Raw genomic sequence first — 26,700 nt, 5'->3', positions numbered from 1 at the left:
GATTTCTAGCCTGACCTGTTGTTTTTGACGAACCTATGTAATCTATATAACTACTGCTTTCTTATCCAGATATTTTACAACCATTTCTTTATTCATTTTTTCAAGAATTTTCCCAAGAATCAAAGTCAAGCCCATTGAATTAGTTTGTAGACTCTGTTCCTTCTCTTTTTTGAAAATCAAAACACTTCTCTTTCTCCAATCTTTGTGATACCTCACCAGTTTTCCTTGACGTTTCAAATATTACTGAAAGCAGTTCAGTAATCACACCTGCCAGTTCTTTCTGTATCCAGGGACGTAGTGCATCTGGGACAGATGACTTGAATTCATCAAGGGTAATCAATTGTCCTCCTGCTTATCTTTACCATCCTTATATATTTTGTTATCAAGTCCCTGGCAAGTCATCTTTGCTTTGTTTTTTCTAATACAAAGGTCATCTTTGTCATCTTCAAATCAGATGACTTTATCAGTCATTGATCAAAATGTTAAACACATTGTCCTTTGCAAAGAAAACAGAAACAAAATAGAATTGAGTAGGTCTGCCTTCTCTTGGTTGTCAGCCATCATTCCATTCACCAAGAGAAAAGGTTCTTAACTTTCTTTGATCCTTTTTTCTCCTATTATAGCTGTTTTGTAGGATGGGGGGCAATCAGAGTTAAGTGACCTGCCCAGGGTCACATGGCCAGTAGATTATAGCTTTTTAAAAGCACCTTTTATTGTCCTTGATTTTTTATCTTATCCTTAATAGTCTACTCAGACTTTGAGTATTCATCCCCATTTTTAAGCCAATAACAAAAACAAGAATTTGTTGCATATAGTTCCTACTATGTTCTAAGCACTAAAGAAAATGAGGCATCTGTATCTCCCATATAGAGATAGCTTGTTTGAATTCATACAACCAACTGGTGATAGAAGTAACATTAACTGAAGTCTATTTTCTTAGACAGGACTCTCTGTTCAGTAAAGGTTGGTTTAGGTAGAATCCTATCTAGCAGAAATCTCCACTGATACTTCCTTATTTTTAAGAACAATGAGAACCAATGTTCTTGATGCCTCCAGCATGGTAAGCACTCTAATCATCAGAGAAAGATTAAATAATATTCAGTATTGTTTTGCTGTTATGAGTATTTTATTGTACATTTATTTGAATATAGGTAAAACACCTATTCAATGACCATGTCATAGTCTTTAAAACTCTAATGGATCTGTGATCTCATTGTGAGGATATCTGGACAACAGTGTAGGTCCAGAGCTATCCAAGCCTGTCCATCCTACTTGACTAAGATTCTTCTCCCTGTCCTTCCATAAAGTTCACCAAATATGTTGGGGACCTTCCTTTCTTTTCTGTTCGACTGTGTGCAAACCCTATCTATTAGTGACATTAAATTACACATATTAGGAGATCAAATAGATATTTATTACGCTCCCAAGCATTTTAACATTGGCTTCTAGGACCTGAAAGAAATTAAGTGGCAAGGAAGACTCTGAATTAAAATGTCATTTGCTTACTTTTCTTCTCCACCACCCTCCAACTCGAGATATACATCTATCAGTTTTGAGCTCTCCATACATCATTGCTATGACTTCCTACGGATGAAGGTCTTTTTCTGGGCAGATGAGAATCTGTACAGAAGTGAATTGTTGACTAAGGCTGGTTTCCTTGGGCAACAACTGAAGACAGCTTTCAGTGTATGAGTTCTCTTCCACAGATATAAGTCCTTGATAAGGTTAATTGGTGGTTAGAGGTGAGGAGGCTGAAAAGCTTCTAGCTGTTAGTCATAAGCTCAAATAAAGCTACAAGTAGAGTCAGGAATGGGGCATTGTCCAGGGCCCCCAAATTTAAATGGTACAAAACCTCTTTAAGCAGGTACCGTAGAATCTAAGAGTTGGAAAAGACTCCAGTGTTCATCTCGTCCAAATCATGGTTAAAAGTAATCCCCACTATAACATACCTGACAAGTGATTTTCCACTTGAAAATCTCCAAGGAAGGGACACCATCCCTCTCAAAGCAGTTTATTCCACCTCTGAAAATCCTAAGTGTTAGAAAGCTTTTTTCCCTCCTCCAAAGTTGTACTGGTCTGCCTCACCTCCATAACATCAGCATGGCCTTCTGAGGACAATTTTCCTAGGGGCCAACACAATTATTGGTGACTCCCTGCTTAGAACTGTATTATCTTGAGAAGTGGTCCTGTCACACTATTCACTCCCCATTTTCTGATGCACCTTCTCTATTTCACCACCAGATGAGTATGCTTTTTAACTCCCACACTGGCCACCTGGCTTCCATAAGAGTATCTTCTTTCCCTAATCCCACTTTACAGCCCTTTTTATGTTCTGTCTTCTATTAGAATGTGAGCTCTTTCAGAATAGGGACTTTCTTGTTTTCTTATCTTTATATCCCCAGCACCTTTAGCATAGTGCCTAGCACTATGCTAGTTAAGAGTTTAATATATGCTCTATCTATCATCTCTCTATCCTGATTTCAAGGCTAAATTTGTCTTTTTGCAATTTCTAACCAATGTTCCTAGCTCTGTGCTCTGGGGTCAAACAGAACAAGTAGAAAACCTCTTCCAAATGACAGCCCTTCAAATATTTGAACACAGCTATCCAGTCCATCAAAAACATATATTAAGGATCTACTATGTGCCAGACACTGTGCTAAGGGCTGGGGGTACGAAGAAAGTCAAGAGGCAGTCCCTGTTGCCTCTAAGAGCTCACTATCTTTTGGGGGAAGACAATACATAAAAAGAAACTGAAGAGATGGAAAGGGGGTGGGAAAGAAAGGAACGTGAGGGTACCAGGTGGAGGTAAGATGAAGTCCTGCAGTCCCACTCTTTACTTCCTTAGTGTTCTCTTCTCCAGGCTAAAAATATCCAGTTCTTTCATTCTATCCTCACATGAAACGGACCCAAGGTCCTGACTGCCCTTCTCCAGAGAGCTCCATTTCATCACTGTCCTTAATCTATGGCACCTAGGTCTGAACACAATGTTCCAGAAAAGGTCTAAGAGTTTGGAGCAGAGAGGGCCATAACCTTCCTATTCCTGGAAGCTCTGCCTCTCACCCAAAACATTTTAGGATGTCATTAGTTTTTTGTTTTTTGTTTTTTATCATAGATAACCTATATTGAGATTGCAGTTCAGTAAGACTCCCCCTTCCATCTTTTCCTTACCAACTGATGCCTAACTATGCCTCTCCCAACTGTGTACTTGGGAAACTGATTTTTTTATACCTAAATGTGACGTTAAATTAATCCATACTGAATGTCACTTTACTAGATTCAGTCCAATGCTCATTGGTTCTTGACTGCCATCCAGTTTTGTTAGCTATCCCTCACAAAGTTGTTTTGTGTCACTGGAAAATTTGATAAGCATACCTTTATCAAAGCCACTGGTCGAAATGCTAAACAGCACAGGGCCAAGTACACCTGCCACGTTAACCAAATATATATATGTATATACATACATATATGTATATATACACATATATGTATATATACACATACACACATATCTATATATACATATGTATGTATACTGCATATGTTCGGTTTGTATTACATGCATTATGCACTATTATGTATCACTGATATAAACACACGTAAGCAATATGTAGAAAAGTGTGAGCACACACTTTGCTTCTTCTGGAAAACACATTCCTTCCCCATATTCTATGCCTTGGGGCTACCGTGAAGTGGGGAGAGTATGGGGAAGGAAAGACTGGCTTAACACCAAAGCAAAAGGTTTGGTCTGGAGTCCTTTAGTCAGAGCATTTGTCCTTCCCTGGAAACTTTCTAGCCAAGGATAAGCCACCCATCTCCCAGTGGGGAGGGGTTAGCACTGGGAAACAGAGCTATGCTGACTCAGCCTTTGCGCATCCGGCTTCTCTTATCCCTTCTAATGTAACGGTGGCTGCGGCCGGGCAACTACAGTGGCAAAGAAGGAACTGTTTGCGCTCCCTTTGGGCAAGCTGGGACCCTACCTAGGGTGGGGTAAGGGAGCCAAGAGGAGACGTATAAGTTGATGAAACTGTGGAATGGAAGGGGATGGGAGACCAAAGGAACCTGGGTTTTTAAAGAAGCCGCAAGCGTCTCATACCCAATCTGGAAGGAACCTGTTTTTCAAAGGGCGGTTCCAAGTTGCCGCCGCCGCCGCCGCCGCCGCCGCCACAGCCACGGCCACTACCACCAGGAGCGCAGCACTGGACCCTGGTCCCACGCGCACCGAGCCCCATTCCACCTCCAGTTCCTGTTGGCACAGAAATGTTTCAGTTCCGCAAGCAGCTGTAGGAAGGGAAGCATGACTGGGGGCGGGAAGATCTAAGAGCAAGCCGCCAAGACTGGTTCAAGGTCTTCTGCGCGTCTTTGGGCTGAGAGAAGAGGGGCGGTGGTCACAGGTTCATAATAGGAAAGTAGAAGCCCGTCTCCATTCACAATCCGCTACCACCCTACTCGTGCACTTCTCCCCGTGCTTCAGCTGGGGACGAGCAAAGGTGTCATTTATCCCTGGGCTTCCTAGGGCATGGAAGGAAAAGGCTCCCGCGAGGCTGGGGTAGAACGCCCGTGTCGCGCTGCCTAAAAATGGGAGTTGGGGTAGGTGGGAAGATGCTGGGGGTGCAGAATCGGAATACGCAGTGACATTCTGCGGGAGAGACCGAGCGAAGCGCCCCCTCCGCGCCCCGCTAAACCGGGACTGGGGCTGTTGCGGCACAGCTGGATGAAGACAGCGACGCAGTTACCTTACACGACCCCAAGCGGGGACGCGGAACACGGGAGCCGCCAAAGGGAAGGGGCTGCAAATTGACTGGCAGGATTGACTGGGAGGGGGCGGATGCGCCCCTGTTCCGGCGCGCTCTAGCTCCACGAGGGCCGGGCGCGCGCGCGCCGGTTCCACCTCCTCCTCTCCACACCCCGCGCACTGCCTCTTGCAGCACATGGTCGGCGGAGGCGCGCCCCCGAGGCCGGCAGAGACCGGCTGCAGCCGGTATCGGATAAGAGATAGGCTTAGACCATAGGGAGAGAGTCAGGAGGACGGACAGACGGACGAGAAGGGGAGAAGGGGGCATCGTTGGGGTGGGAGGGGGTAGGGTGTGGTCAGGAGGGGTGCTCCAGGCGTAGGAGTGGAAGATAAGGAAATAGGCGGGCGCGAGGACCGGGGGAGGGGTGGGGAGGGGAGGGTAGCGGGGACTCTCTGGGTTCTTTCCAGACCGGACGGGGTCTTCTGGGCCCCAAAGGGTTAACCCTTTTTTATGTCTCTGAGCTGCTTATAAAGAGGGGGAGGACAAGCCTCCGCCTTATTGAGAACCTTTTGGGGTTTATTCTCTTCTCTCCTAACTTGGTGAGTTTGCTTTATTATTTACGTGTTTCAAAGTTTGATTGTGTATTTTATTGCGGGGCGGGTGAATAGGGCGCACGGAGGAAAACACCTCAACATTTTGGAAAGGTTATGACGAAAATATTTTCCCCCTTGACAATTTAGAGAGATTATGCCCTCTCCCTGGTGGAGAGCAGAGAGGATGTTAGCTTATCATACCTCTCGTCTAATTTTTGTAGATTTTTTAAAAATTGTTTTTGTTTTAAAATAGGGGGCTTGCCCGAAGTGCCCCCTAAGTAAGGGGCTTAAGCCTCTGTGGGAGTTGCTGACGGCTGGTATTTAGCTCTGCCTTTGAGAGTCCTGCATGAAGTTCCCTGAACGTCATCAGAATCTGAATGTCAGAGGCACCTCACCGTGGCTCCGCACTGCACACGGCTAGGGCGCAGACCCATGATGTCCCGAGAAAGTAAGGTTACTGCCTCAAAGCCAATTACTTTGTGATGCCTGGCCTTTTCGGACTGGCAGGGCTTTCCCAGTAGACTCCAAGTCATTATGTTTTGATTGTCAAAGTTGTAGCTCTCTGTGACTGCAGGTTTCCCCTCCCATCTTAAGCGGTTTCTCCCGTGCACCGAAGCACAACGCTCCGGTAGTCGGCAAGTGTCACATCTGTTTTGCAAAGGAGGATGGCTTTGTAAAGGAAATGGGTTATTTCCTTATGTTCAACAAAGAAGAAATAAAAAATGACATAGGTGGCTAGCAACATTGGATGTAGACTTTAGTGAAAAAGCAGCCTTGGAAGTAACTGCTTGGCACCATTAGGTCTTCCACCTAAAATTCCTATGTTTGCAAAGTTTAAAATTTAAAGCCAGCAATTTATAGCTGTCTGTTTCAACACTGAGAGTGGGAAAGGTATCACCGAGTGTGGTTCCCCCCCACCTTCCGTAGTAATTTTTTTCTGTAGCCACAGAGTTTATAGTAAAATCTTTAGAGTAGAGTAGGAAGTAGAGTAGAAAGTACTGCACTATGACATTTTAATCAGTGATACATCCTGTATGGCCAATGTAGAAATAGTCCTGAGGTTCTCTTCGCTTAAGACTTTCCAACATAGAGACATACTGTATGTAAATAAACAGTGCAACCAAGTGGAAAAGCAAGTTCTCCTCTCTTAATGACTGCCACTAACCCCAGAGTTTTATTTCTGCGGTTTTCAAACGAGGAGTTTCCTCAATGGAAATCCTTCCAGGGAGAACACAGAGAGCACAATTAATTTCTTGGACTGGGCTGCAACATCATGGTCTAGTAAATTGTAGAATGAAATCTGTCAAATAGTTCAGTGGTGCTTATGCAGCAATTCTAGAAAGGATTGGGATTTTTTACTATACAGTTTGGACTTTTTATACAAGTGGACTTTACCTAAGTACAGATTAGTTTTTGACAACTATAGACTGGAACAACTTGTTGAAAGCTGTTGTCCAGGGTTACACCTTTAAGAAGAAGGCACTACATGACAGCGTTTGCTAAGTGGCAGTTTGTATCAGTTCCTGTTAAGCACTTACATATGTGTCCTTTTGAAACTGTTCTGAAAATACTGAAGATAAAGCTGCTAATGTGGGATAATCAAGGCTGTGCCTTTTTAATGCATACGGGTTGAATGTCATATTAAGCAATAACTATTACAGTGAAGCCTAATATTTTAACATGTTTCTAAGCACCAGCAGAATGGTCAGTTATTTCAAGTATATTCAATTCGGAATCTGAACAGTATTTAAATTTATCAGGAGATTTTTATTCCCTCAAGAAAGAGTTTAAAGGTAGTTTGTATTAAATTATTGCTTTTCTGCATCTTTTTGAAGAATACTAGTTTAAAAGTGAGATTGTTGTTATTACTCATATTTTATACTGAGGGGAATAATAGCTCTGGGAGGGACCATAGAAATCCTTTAGTCCAGCCTGCTCCTTTCATTCAGGGAGAAACTTGAGGCCATTAACTAGGTCACAGAGCGATAGAGATCATTTTGAGTTACTTTGTGCTACATTGTAGACACTTTGTTTATCTGCATACATGTAGTTTCTGCCCCAACAGAAAGTAAGCCCCTTAAGGACCCTGGCTCTTATTAAAAGTCTTTGTATCTCCTGGGACTAGCAGAGCACAACAATTATTTGTTGAATTAAAGTGAGATAAATAAAATAAACTCTGAAAGGTCAAGTAATTTACATAGCAAATAAATATCGGAGAAGATCGTAGATGGTTAGAGCTAAAAGGGATTTTAGAGATTATCTCTAGTCCAAACCTTTATTTTAACAGGAAGGAAACTGAGGCTCACTGAAGTGGTTAGAACTCAGCATTTTAAGTGAATGTACCATTCTAGCAAACAAATAAACCTGACTATGAAACTGAATGGGAAGGAGGATTTCTCTACTCTCTAGAACCAAAATGAACTCAGGGGACTATCTAATCCAATAGATACGAAACCAAGGCCCAGGCAGACCAAGAGACTTGCCCAAGGTCACACATGTTCTCCTATAGTAGTTTTCCTAGTAGTAAGCATCAGAAGCAGAATTTAAAATCAAGATTCTGAAGTCAATGCTCCTTAGACAGTACTGTTTTGTATTAATACTATTAATAATAGCTGAGATTTGTATAGCGTTTTAAGGTTTGCCAAGCACTCATCTCCTAACCACTCTGATAGGACAAATATTGTTATTCACATTTCATAGATGAAGAAACTGGCTATGAGAGGTTAACTTGCCCAAGGTCACACACAAAGTTGTGTTGTGACGCAGAATTTGAATCCAGGTTCTGGGATGTTTCTTTTCCCCACTGCTGGCATACTGTACACACACCTGAAATTGGTCCCAGTTTTATTCAGCCTTGGGTTTTGTTTAAAAAAAAAACAACAGTATAAAATATCTGGAAATACACCTGTCAAAACAAACCTAAGAACTGTGTGAACAAGATTATTTAAAAAAAAAAAAACTTGGTACAAATAAAATCAAATTCAAATAATTGAAGAAATATTAATTGTTCATGGGTAGGCAGTGCCAATATAATAAAAATGATAGATTTATCTAAACTAACTTATGTATTCAATTCCATGCCAATTAGCTTATCAAAAAATTATTTTACTAAATTAGGAAAAAAGCAACAAAATTCACTTGGAGGAACAGAAAGTCAAGAATATCTAAGGAACTAATAAAAAAAAGATGTAAAGGAAGGAGGTTTAACAGTACCAGATCCTAACTATATTTTAAGGCAGTAATTATCAAAACTATCTGGTACTAGCTAAGAAAGAGGAAAATAGATCAGTAGAACAGAATAGACATGCAATTCACAGTAGCTAATAAATATGCTAACCTTGTATTTAACAAGTGTAAAAACCTAAGTTTTGGGGATAAGATTTCATTATTTGGTTAAAATTGTTAGGAAAATTGGAAAAGTCTGTCAGAAATTGGGTACAGACCAATATTTACACCATTTACCAAGGTAAAATCAAAATGGATACATGGCCTTGATATAAAGAGAGCTATTATAAGAAAAACTGAAGAACATGGAATATATGCCATTTATTTAATCATACTAACTATCAGACTTATGGACAGGTGAACAATTTATGAATAAACAAAAAATAGAAAGCAGCGTGAGGTATAAAATGGATCATTTTGGTTATTTTAAATTAAAAATGACCTAGAGAAGGCGTCCTTAACATTTTGTGTGTATGTGTCATGGACACACCATTTTGATAATAATTAACATATGGAGTACTTTGCTTTACATATGTTATCTCATTTGATCCCCAGAACAACCCTGGGAAATAGGTGCTACAATTATCTAGATTCTACAGATTTGGAGACTGGGGCTGAGAGGTTAAATGACTTATCCAGGGGCACAAAGCAAGCAAAGTGTCTTGGATGGATTTTGAATTCCAATCTTCCAGCATCCAAATCCAGCACTCTTTCCACTGTACCACCTATCTGATTCTGGAAAATCCAATGGTTCCCTCTTCTCAGAATAATGGTTTAAATGCATAAGACAATACATAGAATTACAGAGGAAGCTAATTATATTGAAATAATTATGTATCTAAACAAAGTGACTCAGTTTAAAGAATGTCTGCTCTAGAGTATCTATGGATTATTTTTTTAATGTAGAGGCATTGGGGGAGTACTGTTTTCTCCATCCAAAATCTCCATCCTTATTTACCAAAATTTCCACAACTAATTACATAGAAACTATTCCAAGGAACCAGCCAAGTATTTGCTGTTACTAGTAAAGTTATCATCCCTTATCCATTGGTAATTGAACATAATAGGGCATAAGACTGCATCACAAAGTTGTAACCATAAACTTTTTTGGAGAGAGGGGACTTTTATATGGTCTTAGTAATAGAAGCAACATTTGTTCAAAGAATGACAGTTTCCTTCAAAGATCTGAAATCACAAAATGATAAACAATGAAAGGTGAGGTAGTTCATCCTCATTGGAGTACTTTATTTGATGAGAATATTAATGATTCCCCAGCTCTGTGTGTCTTCAAGAAGAGGATGAATGACAGGTATATTTTAGAGGATATTCCTGTTCAAGTACTGCTTGCACCAAATTACCTTTGGGACCCCTTCCGGTCTGATATTTTCTAACAAGGCAGGGGAAAGAATAAGAATTTATATAGTTTCTACTATATGCCAGACACTGTGCTAAATACTTTACAAATATTATCTCATTTAATCCTTACAACTCTGGGAAGAAGATGCCATTATTGTCCCCATTTTAAGGTTGAAGAAACTGAGGCAAACAGAAGTTAAATGACTTCTCCAGGATCATATAACCAGTATGTGTCTAAGGCCATATTTAAACTCAGGTTTTCCTGACTGACTCAGCTCTCCATCCACTGCCCTACCTAGCTACCCCTAGGAATTAATAATCTTCTAGGAGTTCAGAGTTTATGGTTAGCAGAAAGAAAAAGAAATCAAAAGTTAAATGCCATTTATTTAGTCCTATACAGTTCTAATATCTTCAGTAACTCTCCATCAAACTTTGGGATCTAGGTTTAAGAATTCATCTTCTATATACACTTTATACATTCTTCTTCGTTTAGTGATTTTAGTCTGACATGTGAACAGGTGTGGGCAGCCCTCTACCTTCCACAACTATCTGGGCTAGTTCATTTTGTAAATTCATGGTGCTTATCATAATAGTTGACATTTTACAGTATTTTAAGGTTCGCAGAGTGCTTTTCTCAGAATAATCACATGATGTAAGCAGTGTAAGAAACAACCCTGTTTTTTGGTTGAGAACATTGAATTTCAGAGAGACGAGATGACTTGTCCAGAGCCATACAACAAATAAGTGGCAGAGCCTGGAATCTGGATTCCATAGCTGAGGCTTTTTCCAGGACACTATGCTGGAAGAGACCTAAGTATCATCTCTTTCAATCTCCTTTTTATAAATGAACATGTTAAAGGCCAGGGAGATGAAATGAGCTGGTAAAAAAGCCAAGGTTAGTATCCATGTTTCCTGACACCTCAGACAGTATTCTTTCTGTCATACCACAGCACTACGACTAGAATTAGAGTTCAAAGGGAACTAGAATCATTTAATTCAGACCCCTCACTTTACAGATGAAGGAACCAGAAGGCAAATTATTTCCACATGAAATCAAAGTAGAGGGTTTGTTCCCTGAATAAGATCAATGTCACAAAAAGGGTCCCTTTCATGACTACAGATTATATCTATACCTCTAATCAGCAAGTATAACCTCTGAATCTTAAAGCGCAGAAATTTCTGGAACAAAAATTTGTGTCCTAATGATTTGAATGTAGGAGAATCATCTCTATGAGAAGGGCCAATTAGTATTCCTACTTTAAACATACTTGAATTGAATGTAAAGGACCCTGTACTTCACACAGTCATGATTTCAGTTTAAAGAGATAAGCTCTTCCTTCAGAATCTTAACTATTTTTGTAGTAACATTATGTACATTTATCTTGATTACAATAATAATACAGTGCTATGTTAACTAGCATTTATTAAGCAACTATTACATGTCAGGTTCTATTCTAAACTCTGGGAATACAAAGAAAGGCAAAACCAATCTCTGCTTTCAAGGAGCTGGATGTAGGGGGAAGGGGAATAAAGTGGCAGAAGGAACCGAGTTATGAAGGTCTTTAAAAAGGAAAACAGGATTTTATATTTGATCTTAGAAGCAATAGAGAACCACTAGAGTTGACTGAGGGAGAGGGGGAGGTTTATGATCAGACTTGTGCTTTAGGAAGACTAATTTGATAGCTGAATGAAAAACCGATTGTAGTGGGGAAGAGACTTGAGGCAAGAACCTAAACCAGCAGGCTTATTGCAGAAGGCCTGGAATGAGGCAGCAAGGCCTCAACCAGAGTGGTGGCATTGTCAGAGGAGAGGTGATTAGGTAGAAATGATAGGAATTGAGAACTGCTTGGATATAGGGAGTGAGAGTGAGGAGTGGAGGATGACACCTGGGTTGTAAGCCTGTGAGGATGACTTTGTCTTTGATAGTAATATGGATGTTAGGAAGAGGGAAGGGTTGGGGGGTGAAGGTGGGAGAAAAGATAATGAGCTGTCTTGAACATATTGATTTCACAAAATGATTTAAATCACTACGTGATCCTCACAGTAATCCTATGAATTATAGGTGGCACTGTCCTTAATTTCAGATGAAGAAACTAAGGTTTAGAAAGATGAAAGAACTATATGGTTACCCAGCTAGTGAGTATCAGAGGTGGAGTTCAAACCCAGTTCTCTCCTGACTGTACGTCTAGTGTACCTTACGGTCTAACTACCCATTATACTGCAAGTTGCTATAGGATACTTCCCTATTTTAAGTTGTTCTCTAATGCAAGTTACAGTTCTATAATTCCAGGTGACCCATCAACTGTGGGAGAAACTATTTGTTAAATAGTTGGCTGACAACTGGTACTGAAATCTCTTTGATCTTAAGGGCCAAACCATTTACCTACTTTCGTAAGGTTGTGTTTGGAAAGTTAGCAGCAGTGATCTTGGAGTTTAATGGGTTTTAACTTGTACCCTAATGAGATCACTGTTCAGAAAACAAAGACCACACACTTTTTGGTCCCCTTTTATACTGCCTAGGGTATATGTGTTGGTGAGCTTTTCAGGAAGAACTTTTGATTGTTCAGGGTAATTAACTGCACTCATTCATTAAGGAGAAATTTTTTTGAGGAGAACCACTTTTCAACTTTGACTCCATAGGCATTGTTATGCTAATTAATGGGGGAGGGAGATTAGGGTATGACTTGAAGTTTTAATTCCTCCAATTTAAGTAAAACTAACCAACTGAGAAAGTTTGGGGAGTTAGTTGGAAATTGTCTTTGGGAGTTCAGGTATTCTCTTCCCCCAGGTCTAATAACTCCTGAGTGTTACAGCCAGTCATATTGGATCCCTGATCAAACTGGAAACTGTCCAGGTGGAGCAAGGTCCAAGCCCTTCATTTTGTAAATGAGAACACAGGCTCAGGGAGTTGACTTGACTTGCCCAGGGTCACCCATTGAGTTAGGAGGCATGATGGATAAGTGGAAAGATGACTAGATTTCAAGTAAAAACAAAAACAAAAAAATACCCTGGGCTCAAGCTCCAAACTTGTTTCACTTCCTTTCCTCGCCAGCAAAATAGAATGATGATGTACCTTTGTTGTGAGGAAAAGTTCTTGTAAACTGAAGCACAATAGCAAAGTATCTTTTTATTATTAATAGCAAGGCTTGGGCTGGAACTGAACCTGGGGACTGAAAAGCTAAGAAATGCAGAAAATATGTAAAATATGTATCTACTGTTCAAAGTATGATTTGTCATTAGGAAAGGGGTACAATGTAAGCTTCTTGAGGTAAGAGACTGTTGCCTTTTTGTTTGTGTATCCCCAGAGCTTTATATTGCCTCAAACATTAGTAGGTGCTTAGTGAAAACTTGTAGATTTGTGGGGGGGTTTTCCTTTATCACTCTAATTGTCTAGATATTTTCATTGAATACCTAGTGTTTACAAATGTCTTTTGTAAACACACTGAGAGATACAAATAATTTTGAGCTCTGTTCCCAAAGGAGACTGAGAGGGAACACTCAGAGCAAGGTATAAGAAAATCCAAAGAGAGAAGTATAACAAAAACCTGGAGGAGGAGTTTAGGAGAAGAGGATAATGGAAAGTGTATGGGGTCAAGCAGACTGAGGATCAGGTTTGGCAATTAAGAGGTTAATAGTAACTTTGATAAGAGCAACTTCAGTTGAAAGGTGAGGTCAGAAGCCTGAAAGTCATTGCAAGAAGTTAAGATGAAAGGGAAAGGAAGTAGAGTTGCCTATTGTAGGTGGCCTCAAGGAGTTTAGCCACAAAAAGTAGGAGAGGTAAAGAATAATAGATACTGCAGACAAATGAGGGTAGTTTGGTTTTTGGTGTTTTTTTTTTTTTGAGGAGGGGAGACATGGACATGTTTGAAGGCAGTAGGGAAGAAGACAGTGATCTGAGAATCATGAATAAGTCGAGTCACAACAGAGGGTACAATCTGTTGGAGGATACAAGATTGAATGAGATCAATCACTTGTAGAGGAGTCTCCTGTGGCAAAGAGAAGGACCACTTCTTTTGGTAGGCGCCTTAGTGATATTCTTTCAGGAAGAGTGGAGAAGACACAGGTCTTAGTGAATATCTCAGTTTTGTTTTGTTATGAGACAAGATTCTAAAGAAGATTGTGAGAAGGTAGCCCTATGTCACCAGGCTGTCAAAGACATCCACAACACAAAACATGGTTAAGAACTCTTAGACTAGATGATCTTTAAAATCCTTTCCAGTTCTAAATCTATGATCCTATGGAGATTGCCTGTGTTTTTTTTCTCAGGATTTCAAGGAATTTGATTTTGCACACTCCAGGCATAAAGATAAACTTATCTGTGAAGGACAGTTGAAAGAAGTTGTAAAGTCTTTCTCTAGAGAGCTGCTGAAGTTTCATCTCAAACTTCTGCATTTTAAGGAAAAGTCAATAAAATCCCTTTTCTGTCTCTGTTCAATCTATACTCTGAATGCAAACGCATGTTAAAAAAAAGTATCTCTACCACAAAGAGCATGAGCATTTTTGTGCTCTATTTTATTCCACCAAGTGTTTCTTTTTTAATTTGATACTATAGAAAGTGAGTTTTAACAGGTTTTTTTTTTTAGATGCTTTGGAACTTAGATACAGTTGTAGGAATGAGGGAGCCATTAGGAAGGATAATATTTGTCCCTTTTCACACATGTATGGTAAAGTAATCTAGTCTGAGAATCTGAGAATCAGAAAGTGGCCTATCTTCCTTTGGTAATTAAACAGTCAAGTATTTTTAAGCACCTGCTATTTGCCTAGCATTGTGCCAAGCTCTGGAGATACAAAGATTAAAAATGAAAAGTGGTAAAGTTTACCTCTTTTCTGAAAGTTTGGGATAGTGCTTTGAGGGGGAAAGGGTACATTCCTAAACTGTTCTCCCTCACCTCTGCCTCTTAGCTCCTTCTCTAGGTTCTTTCAAGGCTGAGTTCAAAAGCATATTAACTGTTCTGACTGGGTCCACCACAAATTTTGTTACACAACCTCAGCTGAGCCCTCACATCAACTCATTATCCCACTCTCCCCAGTAACTCTTCTAGTCCTTTTCACCCCTCCTCAAGCCACCCATGGCTCCCCCAGCCCCTGAGAAACTTGTCTCATATTTTACAGAAAAATTTGAGGCCATTCACCATGAGCTTCCCCATCTCTATCACATTTAGATACTTTCTGCCTCTACTATCCCCTTTCACCCTTTCTCACATGAAGTGGCCTTAACTCCTTACCAAGGCTAACCTCTCTACCTGCTTAAGCAATCCAATATCGTACCATCTCCTCCAACAGATTATCTCTTCTGTCATCCCCATTCTATCACAAATTTTCAAACTTTCCCTGTGTGCTGGCTCATTCCCTGCTGTCTACAAACACAACCATGTTTTCCCCAGCCTGAAAAAACTTTCATGTCATCCTGTCATCCCCACTGTAGTTCTATTATCTCTTCTTCCCTTTACATCTAAATTCAAAATGACAGTGTACAATAGGTGCCTCCTCTTTCCTCTCAGTCTCTTCTTAACCCCTTACAATCTGGCTTCAGACCTTATCATTCCACTAAAAACTACTCTCTCCAAAGTAACCAGCCATTCTTAGGTGCCAAATCCAATGGCCTTTTCTTAATCCTCATTCCCCTTAACCTCTTTGCAGCCTTCAATACTCCCTTCCTTGGTAATCATCTTCTCTCCAGGTTTTTGGGAAACTACTCTCTCCCAGTTCTCCTCTTATCTATCTGAGTGTTCCTTCTGAATCTACTTTGCTGGATTCTCATCCAGATCATGCCCTCTAACCATACTGGACCTTTGGTTTCTGTTCTGAATCTCTTTTTCTCCCTCTACACTACTTCACTTGGTGATCTCATCAACTCCCGTGGATTTAATTACCATCTCTATGCTGATAATTCTCAAATCTACCCATCCTGCCCCCTATCTTGCTGCTGATTTACAGTCTCCCATCTTCAGAAGTCTCTTAACTGAATGTCCAGGAGACATCTTAAATTAAGCATGTCTAAAATAGAACTTATTATCTTTTCCCACTAAACCCTCCCTTAGCTATCTTCTCACAGTAATAGGGCAACACCATGCTCTCAGTCCTTCAGGCTCACAACTTAGGAGTCATCCTTGACTGCTCACTACTGCCCTATTTCACCTTTACAACATCTTTCAAATATCCAGCCCCCTCACCCCACCCCACCCCACCCAACCCCACCTCCATTCTCTCTTCTGACACGCTACCACTCTGCTACACTTCACTTTACACCTGAACTGCTGCAACAGAGTGCTGGTAGATCTGCCAGCCTCAGCCCTTTCCCTACTTTATTTCATTCTCCAGCCACTCAAGTGATTTTCCTAAAGCTCGGGTCCAACTCTGTCACTTTCTTGACTCAACTCCAATGTTTGCCTGTTGCCTCCAGGATCAAATACAGACTCCTCTGATAAAGAGCCCTTTATAACCTAGCTTCCTTTTACCTTTCCAGTGATCTTATAACTTACTCCTGGGCATGTACTCTTTGCTCCAGTGACACTGGCCTCCTTACTGTTCCTGAAACAAAAACACTTCCTCTTGGTTCCAGGCATTTTCTCTTGCTGTCCTCCATGCCTGGAATGCTCTCACTCCTCAACTCTGTCTGTTACCTTTCCTGGCCTCCTTTAAGTCTCACCTAAAATCCTATATTTTGTAGGAAGTCTTTCCGAAACCCCTCTTAATTCTACTCTTTTCCCTCCATTAATTATTCCCTAGTTATTCTGTGTATAGCTTGTTTGTATATATTTGTTTGCATGTTGTCTCTCCACCCCTTCATTATATTGTGAGTTTCTTCAAGTCAGGGGCTGTCTTTTGCCTGCTTTGTATTCCCGTAGCTCAGCACAATGCCTGGCACGTAGCAGGTGCTTAATAAATTTATTTGGTTGATTAATCCCACCTTCAGCAGGACTTTCCCTAGTTCTTTCCTCAGTGCCTTCCCTCTAAGATTATACTCCATCTTCTCTGTATATATCTTTTATTATGCAGTTATTTACATGTTGTCCTTCCCATTAGAATGTGAGCAACCTGAGGACAGAGAATAATTGTAAAGCATTTAGCACAGTGCCTGGTACATAGTAAATACTATATAAATGTTAGCTATTATTATTATCATTATTATCACCTGCACTTAGCATAGTACCTGGCACATAATAAGTGATTAATAAATACTTCTTAGAGATGTCTTGTCCTGAAAAATCACCAGCAGCTTTGGTTATGAAGTGAATTGACAATAGAATTAAGGGCAACTAGGTGATGCAGTGGATAGAGCACCAGTGCAGGAGTCAGGAGAACCTGAGTTCAAATCTCACCTCAAACAGTTGACACTCCCTAGCTGTGTGACCTTGGGCAAGTCACTTAACCCCAATTGCCTCATCCTGGGTCTTCTCCAGTCATCCGGATAAATATCTGGTCACTGGATTCAGATGACTCTGGCGGAGAAGTGAGGCTGGTGACCTGCACAGCCCTCCCTTACTCAAAAACAAAGTCAAATACAAGTCATGTCATCATTTCTCTGATGGCATAGTCCTCTTCGGCAACGAAGGAAAAACGAACACACACACACACACACACACACACACACACACACACGGAATTGACAATAGAATTTAAGGTCCTTGAGGGAAGAGACTATTTGACTTTTTTCTTTCTTTCTTTCTTTCTTTTTTTGCCTTGGTGTTTCTAGCACCTAACTTATTGCCTGGCATAGAGTTAGCCCTTAATAAACACCAGCCAAAGTGAATTAAGACAACCTGTGGGCGGGCACCAAGATTAAGATATAATTAGGTAGGACTGCAAAGCTTCAAAGCCAAAGTTTTATTTGTTTTGGCTACTTGTGACTTTTTTGTAGCTGCAAACTCCTACATCATTTCTAAGAACTTTAAAATGGCTAAACCATTCCAAGTAATAATGTACACTTAATAGCTGATATCCCTCCCTTCAATCCCAGTTCCAGGAACTCCTTTTAATCAAGAGGTACTAAGCTGAAGTACTAATTTTAGGAAAGCTGAGGTGGCATAGTAAATGCTGGACTTGGATTCAGCAAAACTTTAATTTAAATTCTGCCTTACAAACTGTGACCTTGGGCAAGGCACTCAATTTCTGCCTCAACTTCATCTATAAAATGGGCATGATAATTGGACCTGCTTCCCTAGATGGTTGTAAAGATCAAATAAGATAGCATATAAAATGCTTTGCAAATCTTCAAGTAGTATAAGTGCCAGCTATTAGAGCTAGTTCTAATTGACTAATATTTTTCTAGAATATTTCAAAGACCAGTTACCAGACTATAGCTATCTATCCATAAGACACATAATTTGACTCTATTTTAGTTTCATATGTCTTAACTTCACAGCAACATTAAAAAAAATTCAAGTGATCATATTTGTTGTTATAGAGACATCAGAATGCTTAAGCCTGCCTCATGACCATCTATGTTAAGAATATATTTATATTTCTTTTTTATTTCAGATTAAGAATGACGCAGACAAGAAAATTTTGTTCCAGTGCAAATGTTTATTCTCAAGTGCCTGATGGAGGATGGGGCTGGGTAGTGGCTTGTGCATTTTTTGTGGTAGAAGCACTTACATATGGTGTTATCAAATCATTTGGCGTCTTCTTTAATGATATAAGGGACAGTTTTAAGGAAACCAACAGCAGAATCTCATGGATAATATCAATATGCGTGTTTGTGCTAACATTTACAGGTTAGTACATCTTGCCTTATCTATGCTTAAACAAGTTAGTTTTTTAATTGACATATTTAGATACTTTATGTGATTGGACCTCATGTCATAAAAGGGCAAAGCTGCCTATTATAACTTCAGTTATGCCGTAAAGTTGGTATTATCATATACTTTTTCCAGCTGAAGAAATTAGAGCAAGAGTTAATTCAGTAGCCCAGTCCAATAGACATTTATTAAGTGCCTACTAGATACAAAGGTCTGTGAGAAATAAAACAACTTAAAAAAACAATTTCTATTGTTAGGGCACTTTCAATCTGTTATTGAGAGTTCAGTGTAACATATACGCAAATAACAGCTGTAATACTGAATAAAACATAAGTTCATTAGATCTAAAGCTCTGTATAATGTTGTTTGGAATGATGGAATACTCATTTCCATTGGAGGGAGGAGAGACTTCTTGGAGGAGGTAGGTAGAATTTGAGCAAGGTCTTAAAGGATGAATAGGATTTTAAGAAGCAGACATTTAACAAAGGGTATTCCAAACAAAATAAGGTATGGAACCAGAAATAAAGTCATAGAATCTAGATTGTCAGGGTGGCCCCTTCATCAGTTCAACAGTTTTTTGAGTTTTGTCTAGTTATGCTAGTCTAAAACTAGTAGCATCCAGTTAATTTGCTCTTTGGCAGGCTAGAATCATAGACTCAGAATCAGAAGGGACCAGAGAGGTCATCTAGTTCAACTCCTACCCAAAGAATGAATAGCAGCTACAACATGCCTGACATGCACCCTCAGATCTTTACTTTAGAGCTAGTTTTCCCAGGGTAGTCCACCTGAATTTTAGACAGTTCTATTTAATAAGTTTTTCCCCTCTTATTTCCCCTCCTTGGATTAAAAATCTGTATTCCTTTAACTTCTACTCATTGATCCTTTTTTTGCCTATTTCTCCCTCTTCCACATGACAATCCTTCAAGTATAATGCTAATCATGGCCTAACAGTACTTTTAGGCTTTTCCTTTCCAGGATTAATTCATCCAGTTTTTATCCAGTCCTCAAAGGAAGTAGTTTTCAAACTTGTAACATGGTCATTTTCCTCGGACACATTCTAACTTATTGTTCACTGATTACCAGTGTCCCTCCTAAAACATTGCCCAGAACTAGACACAGCACTCTAGATATGGTTTGACTATGGTTTTAACATCCACCCAAGTGTGTCATAAAAATATTTTTCCTCGGAGAAGAGAGATTCAAAGATGAATAGTTGGATAAATATATAAAGTTCAGTAATATAGGATTCCTGGCTTTGAGACTGAAGTGACAGTCATTTGTACTCAAGATTGTGTGATGTACCTACATCCTACGTTATAGAATAATATAAGATGCTCTACTTCAGTCTTCTCCATATAAGACATACTAACTCTCAACCCTGTATTGATGCCTGGAATGTACTTCCTCATCTCCCCCATCTCGTGGAATCTTTGGTTTCCTTCAAAATTCAGTTCAAGTCCCCACCTCCTATAGGAATATTATCCTGATTCCTCATCAACCAGAAATTATCTTGTATTAGCTTTGTATGTATTTTGCTTTTCATTTTTTGTCTAAGTATTGTTTTTCTCCAATGGAAGTCAGATGCCCCGAGGACAGAGACTGCTTTGTTTGTCTTTGTGTGTACAGTGTCTGGCACACAGTAGGCACTTAAAAAAATATTCTTTGAATGAATGAATTAGTAGATCCCAAGCTTTTAATGATAACCAGCCTTTGATGCTTCCGTGGATCTATGATCTCACCAGGATATTTTCCTTCCCACCCACCCCTTACACCAGACTGAAAGGTTCTTCTACCAGTGTAGATCAAAATCTCTTCTTAATGCCTTTTCATCTGAGATCAATTCCTTTATCTCCCTTTCTGTCGTACTCTTTCTATTCCGAGTACACCTCTTTTCGTTGAAGGAGGTAGGGGACTGTGGTTGTGGAATGTTGCGCTCATTATCAGACATAGTAGATTTTTTAATTTATTCCATTTGCTTTTTACATCACATTTATTTCCAAATTCACTGCTCCCCTACCCAGCAAGTCTTCCTTTGTAACAAAGATATTTAAAATTTTTTTCATAGAACCAATACATCTGCCATGTCTGACAGTAGTATATGCAACATTCCACAACCATAGTGTCCCACCTCTTCAGTGAAAGGAAGCACAGATGTTCTTCTCTTTGTAGGGCCAATCTTCATCATTTTAATTACACAGTGTTCAGCTTCTTTTTATTATTTTCATTTACGTTTTTGTAATTGTGCTTATTGTTTTTCCAGTTCTGTTTCCTTCACTCTACAGTTCATACCCATCTTCCCATGAGGTCCTCATGTTTGCCAGGTCTTATGATGAAGTAATATTCCATCATATTGATATACCAACATTTGTTTAGCTGTTCCTTAGTCAATAGACTACTTTTTTTCCATTTGTTTGCTATCATAAAAAGGATTACTATGATTCCCATATGGATGAGTGGTCAAAAGACATGAACAAAGAGCTCTCACATGAAAAATTGCTCAATATTAATAAACATGAAATACTGCTATAAATCTTTAATAATGACAGAAATAAAAATCAAAACATCTCTAAGATTTTACCTTACAGCTAGAAAAAAAGCAGTGATGACAATATGGAAATAGTTCATGTTGGAAGGGCTGTAGAAGAGGCATACTGACATACTCCACTAATGGTAGAGCTTTGAATTATTTCAACCATTCTAGAAAACAGTTTGGAATTGTGCTTAAAAGCTGAGTAAAATATCTATCCTCTGACTCAGAATTCCCACTTAGGTTGATAGGATTACAGATTTAGAATTAGAAGAGATCTCAGAGGCCCTCAAGTCCAACAACCTCACTTTACTGATGAGGAAACTGAGGCACAGATAAGTTAAGTGACTTGCCCAGAATCTCACAGGTATTATGTGAGGCGTCTTCCTAGTTCAGGTTTTCCTGAAACCAATTACAACATTCTTCTACTATGCAAGTATACCACAGAGGCAGAAAAAAAAGGTCCCATATGCAATAAAATATTCATAGCATTTGGGGGGGGGGCATTGGTTATGAACTGGAAAAAAAGTGAATGCCCATCGACTGGGGCATGCCTGAACAAACTGTGGTACATAAATGTAATGGAATATTACTGTGCTCTAAGAACAGATGAGAATGAATAATTGAGAGAAACATGGGAAGATAGTTATGAACTGAATTAATGCAGAACCAGGAAACTAATATACACAGTAACTACAACATAAATGCAAAGAATAAAGCAAAATTGAATACTGTGTAATTATAATGGGCAAGGTTGGGTCTACAAAAGAGTTTAGAAAATTCATTGAAGATATGGGAGACTATGAAGGTAGAAATATCACAAATTGAAATGGTAGGTTTTGCTGAAAATGCTTTTTTTTGCTGAAATGTTTTGAGTTTTGTCTGGATAGCTTGTTAGGTAGAAAAAGGGAGAAAGATATAATTTAAAATGAAGATATATAAAAATAAAGGGTATAAATAAAAATAAGATTTTAGAATTGCTATTGTGAATATTTTTACACAAGATCTTTCAATCTTTGGCCTCCTTGGGGCATACACCCAGCCCAGAGACCTCTGGGTCAGAGGCATGGATATGTTTTTGCATAATTTCCAATTGTTTTCCCAAATGGTTGAACAAATTCACAGTTCTACCTGCAGTATATCTGTCTTCCTGAAACATTTCAAACATGTATATACATAAGGACACACACATATATATATACACATATACACACACATATATACACTATATATATATACACACGCATAACTATGTCTATTATATATATAATACGTACACACATAAGTAGAACATGTTTTAGAATGAACCTTAGATATTTTCTACATTTTTGTAGTTGTTTTGAAATAGGATTTCTCTGCTATTCCTTCCTGGCTTTTGTTATTGCTGTATAGAATAACTGACAAATACGGATGTATTTTGCACCTGCTACTTTCCCTGAAACTATTATAGCTTCTGTTAACGTCTTTGCTGATTTTCTAGGGTTTTCTGTAAAAAAAAAATCCCTATCATCTGCAAGTAAGGATAATTTTGGCTTTTCCTTTTCAATGATTATGCTTTTAATTTCTTTCTGTATTATTTCTATTGCTAACATTTTTAGAACTATGTCAGATAGTAGAAAGAAAAATGGAGGCACTCTTGTTTTGCTCCTCTATTTACTGGGATAACAGTATATATTGATAAAATCATGAGATTTGGATTGTTTCACAGTTTTTTGATTATGTTGTTTCCCTAGTGTCAAAGCATGTTTTCATTATTATCTAGCATTAAAATGCTGAATTTTAGATATATTGAGATTTTTCTTTAAATGTTTGATTTTGTCAGTAAATAACTGTATAGAACGTTCTAATGATAATTTTTGTTTCCCATTTGTGGAGAATTCATCCTTTTTTATATTGGGAATTTTGTTTTCCTCTTTTGAACTAACAGATAAGCTAAATTTATCAGTTTTGTGAATTTTTTCAAAGAACTCAGTATTATTTCTATTGACTCTTTATCTTCCATTTTATCTGGTTTGTTGATACTTTTAATACTTTTAATTTTTTTTAAAGACATAAATCAGTTTATCAGTATATTTTGTTTAGTGTATATTTTCAGAGATATTATTTTTCCTCTGAGGACTGCTTTATCTGCAACCCTAGAATGTTGGTGTGTTGTGTCATCATTTTTCTTGCATATGGGTGTTAATCATTGTTATGATTTGTTCTTTAATTGACCCATTCAGAATGGCAATATTAACTCTCCATTTAAGAATTTATTTTTTCATTATATTCTTGGTTCAGAAAAGCATGTACTTAATATTTCTGCCTTTTAAAATTTATTATTTTTTTGTGTCCCAGTATGTGATCTATTTTTGTAAAAGTACCATGTAGTATTGTGAGCATATTAATCCCCATTCAGAAGACATCATGCCTTTCCAGCTAACTTTGTTCAGTTCTATATTTTCCTTTCTGTTTATCTTTGCATTAAATTTATACAACTCTGGGAGAAAATAATTAAAATCTTCTTACAATTATTACCTTATAATCTGTTATCTTTGGTTAACTTTTTCTTTGTGAACTTAGATGCTATGTCATTTGGTGAATACATGTTTAAAACTGATGTTGCGTCATTGTCCATGGAACCATTAAGCAAGTTGTAGTTTTCCCTACTTTCCTCTGTTGACATTCTGAATTTTAATTTTTGGTGTCTGAAAGCAGAGATGCACATCTTTTTTTGGAATTGCCTGGTGTGTATGAGAAGAGAAAGAGAGAGAGAACATATTGTTCAGCCTCTGATTTTCATTCTGTATGTGTCTATTTTCAGATGTGTTTCTTATATTTAGATCATTGGGTTTTATTTTCTTTGGATGTTGTTGTCTGTATTCAAGAGTTCTGGGAATCTTCCTGTATTATTTCCTGTAGTGTGATATTCAGGATTTTAAATTTCTCATATTCTTCAAAAACACCTGTGATCCTTAAGTTACTTCTTTATGTCCTGAATTCAAGATCAATCAGTTTGGCTTATATAGAATATATGTTTTTTCAACATTATTATCTTTTATTCCTCTTCTGCCAAGTTTTCTTCCATTTCTGTATTTCTGAATTTTAAAATCTGTCACTTTATTTTTCAGTGCCTCTATTTCTTTAGAAAGATTCTTCATCTTGTATTCAGAACTCCTTATCCTATTGTCTTCTCTGATTCTTCATTGAGAACTGATTATGCCCTAATTTCCAAAATAGTATCTTTTAAAAGTCTTATTTATTTCTCTTTTGAATCATTCCGGAGTTTCTTGCTGTTGTTTCATACATGATCTATGGGTTATCCTCAGAATTCTCTTTTTCACTGGGGATTTTGGTTCATTTTCTTTCATAGTATATAATACTTATTCAATACATTATGACCTTTCTTGAACTTTTATGTATTTTTCCTTTTGTCTTTATGAGTCAGCCTGATGTTTTATCTGCTTAGGAACTAGGCTTACATGTTCTCTGTCTTTCTCTTGTTTTTAGTAGCTTCTCTGTAGTTACCATCCTTACTCTTCAGCTTCCATTCCACAAATGCACTGATGCCCAACATAGCACATTCAGCCTCTGTTTGTTAGGGACCCAGTTGGCTTTCTGTCCAGAGTAAACACTGAGAAGAAAGATAGACCCCAGCTAGATTTCTGGTTGTTTTTATCTTAGATAAGAAACCCCTTAGGACTCCTCTGTCAATTGGCTCCACCTTGCTCTTCCTCCTCTTCACCACCTTTCGTATTTCCTTTCTCTTGAGTATCCCAAAATCAGTGTCTTCTGCTTATTATAGGATGGTGGAAGAGGGTTCAGATTGGGTCACTGTTGTGAGGATTACTCTTTTGAAGTTGTGGGGTTAGAAAAGCAGTATAAATGAACTCTCCACTGTCTTGCTGATCAATTCCAAACAATTCTTGCCTTGTCTGCCAGAAATTTCACCACACAAGAACTACACATCATACTAGAGGCCTTATTTTGTTACTGTCTCAAGGAAGCTTATTAAATAGAAATGCCTCACTGGGTTGGATCAGTGGACTGACTATTCTCCGCAGTGAAACAGTCTGTTGTCCTGAAACAAACCACTGGTTTTAAAATCAGAGGCTGTGATTTCTGATCTTAGATCTACTACTTACTAGCTCTGTGACTTTGGGTAAATCACTTCACCCTTCTAAATCTCAGTTTCCTAATCTGTAAAATGAAGATGAATTATATTACCTTCCGCCTCTAAATCCTATGAGCCTATGAATCTACTTGTATCTTAAACCTATACAACCTCTTAGGGTGTGTGTTATATGTTTCTTCCCCACCCTATAAAATATTACCTTTTTTCATATTAGTCTTAACATTGATTTAGAAGATCTAGAACTATTATGTGATTTCTAGGGGACAAGTTATGTCATCTCTTTGAGGTCTCAATTTCCTTATCTGAAAAATAAAAAAAGATTTTTATCTGATGTAAGACCATATCCAACTATAATTAAGATTACAGTGAAAATAATATTTTCAAGTTGTGAAGGGTTAATTTTCTCAGAAAGCTAATTAATATGTGCTGTACTCAGGTTTCAGAATAAATGGGCTTGAATTTAATCTCTTCTGTCACTAAGGACAACGGCGTTGTCAACAAGAAACTTCTATGTTATTTTTTTTTAACACCAGCAGAAAATGAACTTCTTTTCCAAGTATCGTATTGCCTCTAGATTAAGGTGACACCTTGCATACAAGTCATATTAGATATTGGTTGAAATCTTACTAAATTCTGTTTATGAAGTCAAATTTGACCTCTGCTCTGTTTCCCCTTACACCAAGTATTTTTCTGAGATTCTTTGCTGCACTGCCCACCATCCTTTGCCCCAATTAGTTGTACTTTTAACAAGCTGTTAATGTCAACCTAAGTGAAACATAATTAGAAAGGTAAATACTGGGGGAGGAGGGGAAGAATAATATAGTATAAAGACAAATGAATTTTTGGTTTATCTATTATCTTTTAATATCTTTACCTATAATTCCCATCTATTGGTGAAGATAAATGAAAGATCATCTATTTTCATCTATTTTCATAAGGACTCAAACAACAGGAAGGCCTGAGGGAAAAATATTTGGAATTTGACCCTACATATTGATTTTTTTTGAAATATTAATTTTAATAAATATATATAAATAAATTGTGAAAGAAAGCCAAAATGACAAAAGGAACAAAACTAGATTCGTTTTGATCACAGAAAATCTTTAGCATGATAAGAAAGCTTTTGTTGCATTGTGTCAGTTGACTTAGTTTTGACTGGATTTTCATTCTGTCTCTACGGCTTGATTAAAAAAAGAAACCAACATTTATCAAGTACCTACCATGTTAAGGGTGCTTCATTGAAGTATAATGAGACACAGTTCCTTCCCTCCAAAATCCAAAAAATCAGAACCTAAAAATATTTCTATAGTTTAAAATGATGGACTGAACGGAATAAAATTCTTCATTAAGACCTCTGTCCTAATTGCCTAATTGTCCTTCTAATATTTTCTTTTAACAGTTGTTTTCTCTT

The 26,700-nt window shown here is 38.3% G+C and overlaps 2 protein-coding genes across 6 annotated transcripts in view; one reads left to right on the top strand and one right to left on the bottom strand.

Moving 5' to 3' along the window:
* ARSG (arylsulfatase G) overlaps positions 1-26,700 on the bottom strand; it is a 188,534-nt gene that overhangs the window by 139,370 nt on the left and 22,464 nt on the right. The gene's annotated exons all lie outside the window — the stretch shown is intronic.
* Positions 5,195-26,700, top strand: part of SLC16A6 (solute carrier family 16 member 6) — a 36,172-nt gene continuing 14,666 nt past the window's right edge. Inside the window, exons 1-2 of one of the 2 annotated variants that reach the window (XM_072645494.1) lie at positions 5,195-5,332; positions 18,389-18,624. In XM_072645494.1, coding sequence (XP_072501595.1) covers positions 18,396-18,624 — 229 coding nt within the window. In that variant the 5' untranslated portion in view covers positions 5,195-5,332; positions 18,389-18,395. Of the gene's footprint in view, positions 5,333-5,515; positions 5,775-18,388; positions 18,625-26,700 lie in introns of those variants that run through there. The other variant, XM_072645493.1, reaches the window with a different exon arrangement.

Source organism: Notamacropus eugenii, chromosome 2 (genome assembly GCF_028372415.1).
Source record: "Notamacropus eugenii isolate mMacEug1 chromosome 2, mMacEug1.pri_v2, whole genome shotgun sequence".
In the NCBI taxonomy this organism is placed as follows: Eukaryota; Metazoa; Chordata; class Mammalia; order Diprotodontia; family Macropodidae; genus Notamacropus; species Notamacropus eugenii.
This window is presented reverse-complemented; position numbering and strand designations above follow the sequence as displayed.